Source organism: Syngnathoides biaculeatus, chromosome 22 (genome assembly GCF_019802595.1).
Source record: "Syngnathoides biaculeatus isolate LvHL_M chromosome 22, ASM1980259v1, whole genome shotgun sequence".
Lineage (NCBI taxonomy): Eukaryota > Metazoa > Chordata > Actinopteri > Syngnathiformes > Syngnathidae > Syngnathoides > Syngnathoides biaculeatus.
Window position 1 is genome coordinate 4,275,195 of NC_084661.1, and position 12,192 is coordinate 4,287,386.

The 12,192-nt window shown below is 41.1% G+C and overlaps 1 protein-coding gene across 1 annotated transcript in view; it reads left to right on the forward strand.

Annotated features, from left to right (window-relative positions):
• Positions 1-12,192, forward strand: part of ryr2a (ryanodine receptor 2a (cardiac)) — a 407,989-nt gene that overhangs the window by 15,442 nt on the left and 380,355 nt on the right. The window contains 2 exon segments of the mRNA XM_061810997.1: positions 14-118; positions 11,002-11,105. Coding sequence (XP_061666981.1) covers positions 14-118; positions 11,002-11,105 — 209 coding nt within the window.

A 12,192-nucleotide genomic window follows, 5' to 3' on the forward strand; every position in this document is an offset into this window, starting at 1 on the left:
TGTCTCTGTTTAGATTGTTTTGCCATTTCACTTAGAGAGAATAAAGGAGAAGCTTGCAGAAAACATCCATGAGCTGTGGGTGATGAACAAGATTGAATTTGGCTGGACCTACGGTGTAGTGAGTATTGATATCCTTATTGCGATGCCGACAGTTTTTTTTTTCTAAATGCCTTGTTGGATTGAATTTTCACCCAAGAAATAACAATGACTCAATGATTGTAATAATAGACACGATGATATCAAACAAAGATGCAGCATTCCCCACTTTGCACCTCATCCTACCAAACCACTATAAACAGGATGGGTTAGAATTGTAGGGGTTTGAGAGTTTGGACTCTATGCGTGTTCACGAGTCAAGGAAGATATGACCAATGATTCGAAAAGGTTACCAGCAAATGGATTTATTACAAAGGAATGTGCAGTACAGACGTCTGGGTCTTATCGAGGTATCTGCCGCACACGAGACGTGTGTCTTCTGGCAGGATAGCCAAATAAAAAGACAAAAGCTGTCCAGTAACAAAAGGTTTTTATATGTATGGGTCCATTGTAAAATTGGCTGCCCCCCCGCAGTCTGGTCCTGGGCCGGGATGATAACTTTCCGCTCCTTATCGGGTGTCGTTCGTCTCCACGGCAACGCCTGGGAGAGAAAGATGGGGCCAGCCAGTTTTCTGCGTACAAAGATCAAAGACAACCACCGGCTCCACAACACATCCTTGTCTGATGAGCAAATGGGCAACACTTTATCCGTTGATTCAATGTATCAGGTCATATTTAAGCAAATAATGAAAATGCAATAAAAGTAACATAGTCTTCAGGGTGAATACCATTACTACAAGAGCAAAAATCAGTTAACCCTTCATCTGCCATCAAACAACTCCAAAGCCTCCTCACAACAATTTAATTTGGAGGAGTTCACAATCGATATTCATCTAATAACATGAAAAAAAACCTCAAATAAAATCCATTAGTTTTCGTTCATGCTGCTCTAAAAGGGTCAAATAAATTTTCTGGTTTGAATTTAGCCATTTGGCTAATGTGTTGGCCTACCTTCTTCTTCTTTTCCTTTCAACTTGTCATGTTAGAGGTCGACAGAGTGTGTCATCTTTTTCCATCTAAGCCTATCTCCTGCATCTTCCTCCCGAACACCAACTGCCCTCATGTCTTCCCTCACCTTCTACCAGCTGTTCCAACCTGCTTGGACTCGTTTCTTCACTTCCTTACCACACTCACCATTGCTCTGGAGTCTTGACCTCAAGTATTGGAAGTCATCCACCATTCCTATCTCTTCTCCATGGAGCCTCACTCTTCCCCTCCACCTCTTTCATTCACACACATATTCTGTTTTACTTTGGCTAATCTTCATTCCTCTCCTTTCCAGTGTACACCTCCATCTTTCTAATTGTTCCTCCACCTGCTCCCTGCTTTCACATCTGCGGACATCATGGTCCAAGGGGATTCCAGTCTAACCTCATCTGTCAACCTATCCACTACCACAGTAAACTGGAAGGGGCTTAGAGCCGATCCCTGATGCAATCCCACCTCCAGCTGAAATTCTTCTTTTAAACCTACGGCATACCTCACCATTGTTCTGCTGCCATCATACATGTCCTGTACTATTGTAACATATTTCTCTGCCGCAACAGACTTACGCATCCAGTACCACAGTTCCTTTCTTGGCACTCTGTCATAGGCTTTTTTCTAGATCCACAAATACACAATGTCGGTCCTTCTGACCTTCTCTGTACTTTTCCACTAGCAGCCTCAAGGCAAATAATGAATTTTTACTACTCTTTCTAGGCATGAAACGATACTTTTGCTCACAGATTCTTACTTCTGTCCTAAGTCTAGCCTCCACAACTCTTTCAGGGATGGCGAAAGGGCCCCAATGGGATAACAAAATGAGCCCTTCCCACTGGGCATAGATTCAGCCAACATTTTCCAGAATGTTCCACCAAAAGCTATTAAAACCTTGGATACGGACATCTGGGGCTATTTGTTCGTTTCTCCCTGACAAAGAGACAAGGTCCTTCAATAATTGTAAATGTCGTGTGGCAAGCTGGCGGGGAGAAGTCTTGGAGCAACTTGGGATGCTTATTTTTGACTACTCCATTTAAGATTAGGCGCAAGTAAAACAACTACTATAAGAAGGTAATAGCAGGATAATACCAGCGATATTACGTGGTTACCTATGAAGGACAAGATGGCTTGAAAATTTATCCTTAATCCCGAAAATCCTTATTACTAAATTAGGGTTCGAGCTATGTAGGACTTGATAACCCCTAACAGGCTCACTCAAAAATTTCCATTTTCCCAAATTTCTGATGCTTTTGAATGCTTTGAATCTTACTTCATTTATATTACTTTTTACTATTTTTATCATTTAACTCATCCTACTTACATCAGTATTATCATTTTAATCATTTTTCCTTTTATTGATTCATGTTCAATTAACATTGAATTTTGCCTTAACATTGCAACCGTACCCCGCGTCAATGAATGTTATCTGAACTATTTTTATCATTTTATTAAATACTTAAAACTTCCATCTTCATCTATCTTTGTCATTCTTATTTTGAGTTGTCTCATTATTACCATTCTACCTCATTAAAGATCGAGCGTCAACGACATTAACATCATTTAGTCGTAAAATTCCATTTTATTCAGTCACTCATTGATAATCTCCGGTTTAAGATAAAACAAATCCATACGATCCTAACAAGGATTGTTAAATTTACTAGGTCAGTGACAAGTGCAATCGATTCATCAGAGATGAAGCTGCTGTAAAAGCGGAGCAATCACTTTGTCACCCTGTTACTCTGTAAGGTTACTCGACAAGGGCTGATAAGTGATTGGGTCTGCAAAATTAAAGGCAGTTAGTACACCTAGGCGAATTCATCTCGACACCGACTTAAGAAGCTCCCGTCCTCCTGCACGCACGGCGTGAGAGTCTTCTCGGATAAAGGGGTAGCTTAACCCTTTAACTGGAGAGTCGGTCAGGACATTTCTCATGATTATTCCTGCGGATGAGCGGAATCTGACATTTGGCACAGTTTTTATGCCGGATGCCCTTCCTGATGCAACCCTCCTGGGGAGTGGCGGCCCCAGTGGGAAATGAACTCACGACCCCTGATTTACCACACCAATTAATACTAACCACTGAGCTATGGGGCTCCATTATACAGTGAAGAAAATAAGTATTTGAACACCCTGCTATAGTGCAAGTTCTCCCACTTAGAAATCATGGAAGGGCTGAGATTTTCATCGTAGGTATGTGCATGTCCACTGTGAGATATATAATCAAATAAAAAAAATCCAGAAATCACAATGTATGATTTTTTTTTTCATGATTTATTTGTGTTATTCAGCTGCATATAAGTATTTGAACCCCTGAGGAAACCAATGTTAATATTTGGTACAGTAGTCTTTGTTTGCAATTACAGAGGTCAATCGTTTCCTGTAGTTGTTCACCAGGTTTGTACACACTGGAGGAGGGATTTTGGCCCACTCCTCCACACAGATCTCTAAATCAGACAGGTTTCTGGGCTGTCGCTGAGAAACATGGAGTTTCAGCTCCCACCCTAATATTTTCTATTGGGTTTAGGTCTGGAGATTGGCTAGGCCACGCCAGAACCGAGATATGCTTCTTACTCCTTGGTTTTCCTGGCTGTGTGCTTCGGGTCACTGTCATGTTGAAAGACCCAGCCATGACCCATCTTCAATGCTCTGACTGGGGGAAAAAGGTTGAGGTCACGGTACATGGTCATCCTCTCCTTAATATAGTGTAGTCGTCCTGTCCAATGTGCAGAAAAACACCCCAAAGCATGATGCTACCACCCCCATGCTTCACAGTAGGGATGGTGTTCTTGGAATGGAACTCATCATTCGTCTTCTTCCAAACACGGTTTGTGGAATTATGACCCCAAAGTTCGATTTTGGTCTCATCTAACCACAAAACTTTCTCCCATGACTCCCCTGTATCATCCAAATGGTCACTGGCAAACTTAAGACGGGCCTTGACATGTGGTGGTTTCAGCAGGGGAGCCTTCCATCCAGTGCATCATTTCAAACCATGATGTCTTAGTGTATTACCAACAGTCACCTGAGAAACGGTGGTCCGAGCTCTTTTTGGGTCATTGACCAAGTCCAAAAAAAAAAAACGGCTTGTAGTTCCAATTTCCCTACCAACCATAAAATTGCCACCGACCCAAGCATTTTTGCACTACATAATAAATATGTTAGGGGCATGGTTCTCCACTAAAGCACAGAGATGTCGGGTGTTTGATATGGTGTCAGATCGCTATTAAAACAACAAGAGCTCAAACTACATAGAAACGAGTGTGATGGGCACATTAAAAAAGTGGGAGGGGGCACTCAATAAAAATGCTCAATGCCATAGTTTGACAGCAGCCACTGCGGTGGGCAGAATCGTGGCCTTGTGCGTTTTCCTCGTGGGCTCTGCTGCACCGTGAGAATGTTGTGCATTTAGCATTGTTTTTCAGGCCACTTGTTGCCAGATCGTTGTGTGTACATATATGCATGTGTGTTCAAGAGCGTCAACTAGCGTAACTGCTTCATCCCATGTCATAGTGTGACTAAGCCATATCAAATGAAGTTATGTTTTCATGTTTTGCCATGTCTGATTTTTTTCACATCGTTTCATGTTTTTTGGACCAAGCCTTCATGAATTTTTAACTCTTGATGCAAACGAGAGCCTGAATTAACGAGAACTAACAAGAAAATGTCAGCATAATGTCCTGGAGACAGAGTAAAAATATTTATATATATATATATATATATATATATATATATATATATAAAATATTAACCTACCTACCGACCCTAGTTCTTAAATGTAGGAAATGGGAACTACGTTTTTTTTTTTAGGCCTGATCACCATTGACCTTCAGAGACATTTGATAGCGCATTTGACGTGCCAAGAGGCATATTTGATAGCCGGCATGCGCGCAAAATCTAGCGACACCAAAACTGCACAATATCTAGCAAAGTATTTTAATTGTGTTTATTCATTTATTATGGATGACTGCATGGATTTCATAAGCAACAGAATTTAAGTGTAAAGCTCTATCTTGCTCACTCTTTGTCTCTCTGTCTCACTCTCTCTCTCTCAATCGCTCTCTCTCTCTCTCTCTCTCTCTCTCTCTCTCTCTCTCTCTCTCTCTCTCTCTCTCTCTCGCAATATACAGTGAAGAAAATAAGTATTTGAACACCTTGCTATATTGCAAGTTCTCCCACTGACAAATCATGGAGGGGTCTGAAATTTTCATCGTAGGTGCATGTCCACTGTGAGAGAGAGATAATCTAAATAGATAAATCCAGGAATCACAATTAAAGATACCCATTCAGTCGCAGGGCACACTCAAACACAGGTAGTGTAAAATTTCACCCCAGATAACAATGCACTTGCGCAAAGTATGCAATGCTAGGCTAGCCTCTAACAAAAAAATCCAGAAATCATAATGTATCATTTTTTAACGATTTATTTGTGATATGTAGCTGCAAAAAAGTATTTGAACACCTGAGAAAACTAATATTAATATTTGGTACAGTGGCTTTTGTTTGCAATTACCGAGGTCAAACGTTTCACGTAGTTGTTCAACCTACGTAAGTCCCGACCGAGTACGACAATCACTACTTTAGTGTCCTCAAACATCCTTCCTTCAGTCTTGGTGTCTCGGTGCACGTCGAAGGCTTTTAGGACTCGCTAGTCCGGTTTAGCTTAGCTCCCTAGCCGGCAACAAAGAGACACGTTTGTGCAGTCAGATCATCGCAAAATATCGCTCAACACAGATCAAATGTGTCAATCATTCACACGTAGCTATGTTATGCAAGCGAAGAACTGCTAATTCATTTATATGAGACAAATTGAAAATCAAATATAGGGCTTACCTTCATGCAAACATATCTGTTCCGGTTGATTTTAGATGGATTCAGTTGATCATACGATCTTCCACAATGTTTCATCCATCGAAGACATTTTTCGTACTCTGTCTTCTGTTCCGGTTGATTTTAGATGGATTCAGTTGATGATGTGGTCTTCCACAAAGTTTGATCCATCAAAGACATTTTTCGTTCTGGGTCTTCGGTTTTGGAAAGGGTACGAATTGAACTCCACCAACTAGCCTTTCAGGATACCTGTCGTCACTATTACAAAGTCCGTGACTACACCTCTTAACCATATCTATTGTTAAAGAACCCAAATACGCAATAAAACGCTAACAAAAGCTATACTGGACCATGCAACGTTGTCTGAGGTAACGGCGGATGCCAAAAGGGAGCATGGTTTATGCAGATCTCTGGCCTCTGATTGGTCAGCGATGCGGATGACGCAATTTCTACGGAGGGGTCAATTTCTCCGTCGCATTTTCCAGCCGTGTTGAGTTGTACAATTTTGTCTCTGGTTTATTATTGTTATACAGCAGTGCAATGACAATTGTGCAAAGAGAGCAGTTTAAAGTGACGCATCGTGTGATAGTCTACAAAATATATCACAATAACTCATACTAATTGGACCAGCAGGATGTCAGTGAGTGGCCTAACAATGGCACAATTCAGAAAAATAGGAGGTTTGCTGATCAACACACAAGGAATTTTTCTCCAGCAGTCAGGGCTGCCTTGGTACGACACACAGAACAAAGAATAACAAAGCAACGAGGGCAAAGAACAAGAGACATTTCAATTTATAGGAACTATTCCTCATAAGAGTTGTGCAAGATGTAAAATCTTCATAATTTAGAACAGGTAAGCGATAAGTGTGTCAACGTTCCACATTTTGAAAAGCTTATACAGAATCCCTTTACCTGTTCACGGTTCCCGTTGTAGACCAGTGCAATGACAGTTGTGCAAAGGAAACGGGTTAAAGTGACGAATCATGCGATAGTGCACAAAATATATTACTAATGCTAATATTGACTGGACCAGCAGGATGTGAGTGAGTATCCCAACAATAGCACAAGACAGAAAATAGTAAATTTGCTGATCAAGAATTTAATGACTTAATTGCCAGACGGAAAAAAAATGTTGAATGCCTGCTAGTTTTGCCTTTCATTGCTCTGTCGCTCTTTTCCAATGGAGGGAATGGAAGAGCTGGTGTCCAGGGTGGAGAGGATCCAAAAAGATCCTGCCAGCTTTGGACCGACTTCGTGTTGCATGCAAGTCCTCTATAGTGGGTAGAGTGGTGCTGACAATCTGTCCACTAAGTCTATGGAGACTGAGGCTGTCCCACAGACTCTGAATGCTGAGACAGTTTCCAATTTCACCTCAAAAATCTCAAATGCTATGAATGCTTTCTATCCTGTGAAAATTAAGACCATCCTGAGGCAACCTAGAAAACCATGTAGGAGCACATTGATGGTCAAGAAGTCTAAATCAAAATGAAGGAAAGAAAAATGCCAGTGGAGAAAAACTAAACTCCAAGTTGACCATCACTTCTACAGACAGTGTCTTGGTACTTTTAACCAAGAGAAAGTCAGGGCTAGCCAGTAACACTTATCTGACATCATCAGTAAAAACCTCAACAATACTCGCAATCTGTTTGCTGTGGTTGATGAGCTCACCCAACCATGATCGGATAGCTCCAGAACTTCAAACAGCTGACAAAATGAGTTTGCCCATCATTTTAGTAAAAAAAAAAAAAAAATACAATCCATCAGGTCAAATGTCAGCACGAAACATCAAAATGATGAAATCCTGAGGCCACTCATAGAAAACTGTATTACCTTGTCAGAATTTGAATCAGTTGACCAAAAAACTGTTGAGAAAACTGTTCAGAAGCTGAAACCATCAACAAGGTGTCTCAATTCTATAACCTAGAGTGCTAGCTGCTCTGCAGCAAATAATCAATTCCATATTCGGACACTCACTCACATCCTGCTGGTCCAATCGGTATGAGTTGAAAAAAATCTCTATATATATAGAGTGAAGTAAATGCATATTTGAACACCCTGCTATATTGCAAGTTATCCCACTTAAAAATCGTGGAGGGGTCTGAAATTTTCATGCTTTTATCATGCATGGGGCTCCACTCAGATTGAGATTGACAGTCAACTATAGAGGGATCACACTCCTCAGCCTCCCTGGTAAGTTCTACCCAGGGGTACTGGAGAAGAGGGTCCATCAGGAAGTTGAGTCTCAGATTCAGGAGGAGCAATGTGGTTTTCGTCCTGGCCGTGGAACAGTGGACCAGCTCTACATCCTTAGCAGGATCCTCGAGGGTGCATGCGAGTTCGCCCAACCAGTCTACAGTCTGTGTTTTGTGGACTTGGTGAAGGCATTCGACCGTGTCCCTCGCAGAGTCCTGTGAAGAATATGAATCCCCTGATATGAGCTGTTGCCAGCAATAAGTCATACTCGTTTCCGGTGAGAGTTGGACTCCGCCAAGGCTGCCCTTTGTCACTGATTTCGTTCATAATTTTTATAGACAGAATTTCTCGGTGCAGCCGAGGCGTAGAGGGTGTCCGGTTTGGTGGCCTCAGCATCGCATCTCTGCTCTTTGCAGATGATGTGGTTCTTTTGGCTTCATCAAGCCGTGATCTCCAGCTCTCACTATTTCCCCCGCGACCCGACCCGGAAAAGCGGTAGATAATGGATGGATGGATGGATGGATGCTCTGGTAAGGGTGCTCTGTACAAGCTTAACACAATGTGGGACATTTAGCTCTTACCTGTTCTAGAGGAAGAGGATTTTACATCTTCCGCGATTCTTATCAGGAATAGTTCCTATAAACAGAAATGTTATTGTTGCTATGTTGTTCCTGTTCTTTGTTCTGAATGAATGTCATACCAGGGTGGCACCGACAGCCGGAGAAAAATTCCTTTTGTGCTTTTACACACTTGGCCAATAAAGCTGATTCTGATTGCTCACTTCAGTCTGGCAAGTTCCCTAAAGCTCTTAAACTAGCTGCTGTTAAGCCTTTTCTAAAAAAAAACAGAGCACTGGATGATTCCAAGTTAGCAAGCTATAAGCCCATCTCAAATCTCCATTTCATAGCCAAGATTCTTGATATATTTATTTTTAATCAATTATACAATTTATTGAATTTAAATTTATTTTTTGACAAATTTCAATCAGGTTTCTAAACTCATCACAGTACAGAATCTGTGCTTATCAAAGTGCTTCATGATATAAGGTCAAAATTGGACTCAGAATGGTGTCAATTTTGGTCTTATTGGATCTCAGTGCGACTTTTGATGCAGTAGACCATGTACTGCTAAACAGGTTTCAAACATGAGTTGGACTAAATGGAATGGTCCTTAAATGGCTTAGGTCCTACCTAGAGGAAAGAAGCTACTTTGTAACCATTGGCAGTGCTCAATCTCAACAAATGGCAATGGCCTATGGAGTCGCTCAAGTGTCAGTTCTTGGACCCCTTCTGTTTTGCCTGTATTTGCTACCCTTGGGTCGAGTTCTTTAAAACTTTAATTTTGACAATCATTGTCATGCAGATGACACACAGTTATATTAAGCAGTGTCTCCAGATGACTACAGTTCAGCTGAGGTGCTGTGCCACTGTCTAAAGCAGATAAATAACTGGATGAGCCAAACTTTTCTTCAGCTGAACCACAACAAAACTGAGACAATTGTTTTTAGCAATAAAGAAAAGAGAATTGCTGGTATTAAACACCTGGATCCTCCATCTTTAAAAAACAAAAAAGAAGTCCGAAATCTTGGTGTTCTGATTGATTCCAATATGACTTTCAACAGTCATATCAAATCAATCACAAAATCTGCCTTTTACCATCTGAATAACATATGTAGAGTGAAGGCTTGTATGTGTCAATCACATCAGAAAAAACTCATCCATACTTTTATCTCAAGTAGACATGACGACTGTAATGGTCTTCTGACTGGACTCCCCAAAAAGAGCATTAAACATTAAACTTGGGTTTTGACCAGAACAAAGAGGTCAGAGCATATAACTCCATTTCTAAAGTCCTTGCATTGGCTTCTAGTCATGTTTTGAATAGATTTTAAAGTTATGCTACTAGTTTATAAATCACTAAATGGTTTAGGGCCTGAATACATGAAAGAAATGCTTACAGAACCCAGTAGAGCTCCGAGATCGACTGACTCGTTTCAAATAGTAGAGCGAAGAGTCCAAGGCAAAGATGAGGAAGCAGCATTTAGCTTTTATGCTGCACACAATTGTAAAAAGTTGCCAAAAGAGGTGACGTTAGCCCCAAGTGTGAATGTTTTTATAACTTTGTTGAAAACCATTTTTTTCTCATGCTTTTAAGAATATTTCCAATTTTAATGCTATATCTTGCACTGTATGCTGTTTTTAATTGTAGTTTTATTTTCTTGTTTTAAATATATTTAGTTGGCTGTCATTTTTATTGTTTTTTCCCCATTTTAAATGTTTTTCCTCTTTTTATTCAAATAATTTTAATCATGTAAAGCACATTGATTTCTATTTAATACACCTTACAAATAAATTTGCTTTGCTTTGCTTGTCATTGCTCTGGTCGCTTGCAAGTCCTTAAGAATGCATAAGTGGGTACTGCTGTTTTTTTCAAGAGTCCTTTGTGGGAGCACAAAACCAGAATTTGATTGATGAACACAGAACCAATTCAATAATCCTGTGTAGAGCTGCCTCAACAGCTTTTGTGCTAGGCAGTAGGACTTCAGAAACTGAAGGGAGCATATCCTTTACTGGGTCTTTTTGAGGATGGAATTGATGTATGTCAATTGATGTGAGACTTGAATGTCTTGATGAATGACACAGGGCAGTTGGACAGCCTGAAGGGTGGCTCTGCCAAAGGATTTTTTGTTGTTGAAGCTCAACCAATTAGAGGACAGAAAATGCTAATGTCTCTCTGAGCTACTGAGCAGGCCTTCTTTTATGACTGAGATTGTATTTGTTAAAAAAAAAGACCCAATGCTGAAAGTGTATATGAGCCAGCACTTATGGCATTTAACACCCTGGGCAAGACTGGATTGGATTAAAAATAATGAATTAATAATTCTATATACTGTCTTTTCCAGATTCGAGATGACACCAAGAGGCAGCACCCATGTCTTGTGGAGTTCTCCAAGTTGCCAGAACAGGAACGAAGTTATAACTTACAGATGTCTATGGAAACACTCAAGTAAAGTATTGCTACATCATTAGAAAGACGGTGGAATCTCCATGGTCAAACAACAAATCCATTCTAAGAAGCTTGTTAATGAATTTGTTAATGAGTCAAAGCAGCTTTTTCCATAGAAAACAGAATAATTGAGTGTTTGTCCCAGGTTGAAACGACCGGCCTGTTTTTATTATGCAATAGTTTTGTTATCATAAAAGTGCAGCACGAAGTCAATCCCTGATAATCATAAGATGGAGACAATAAAACATGCCTTGATTTTAAAGTGGGACTATCATCCCTATAAACATTCTAAAATAGATATTGTAATGAAAAATACATATAACAGTATTCACTTCAATGTCTATACGAAAAAAAAAAGTGAGCGGAGAGCGCGTCATCCATGCAGTTGCGCAATTGATCATCCATGCAGTTGCGCAATTGAGTGTCCTTCGACATCCAATTGGTCACCATATTAGTCGCGTCCTCTGTCCTTGATGTCATCGTCACTTCCACCGTTGAAAACGCGCAGTGCCTACAACTATGGAAGCCGAACAACAGGGATATTCTGATTTTTCCGACACCCCTTCTGACACCGAAGCTCTTTTCGAAAAGGACAACACCACAGAACTGAGTGAAGTGACGGGGCAATATTACACTATTGTTTCGAGCCCTCAGGGCAATATTACAATATTGTTTCGAGCCATATTCAGATGATATCCGATCACGGCCAAACCGCATCCCGTCCGATCCACTTCCGCGGCGGAGATGAGCCATCGCGGCTCATCGCAGCCGGCCGGTGTGGCTTATGACAGAGCCGAGCAGTGCTGCTTTAGGGGGGGGGATCACAGTCGAGCCCGGGCGCTTCATGCGCGCACGTGACTGAATAACGCATTCTCGGCTGGGTTCTTCAGAGCCGCCCCCGACGCGTAGCCTTCGCAGAAGCTGTGACCGCTGAACACGGTGCCTCAGCCGGTGTGGCTGAGTTTCGGCGCCCATGGTGGCATATAAGGAGGAGTTGGAGCCGAGCTATGCTGCTTTTAGGTGTATGTTCAAAATCGCCGCAGTACGCAATGAACACTATCGAGACGAGGCTGAGTGAGACATTGTT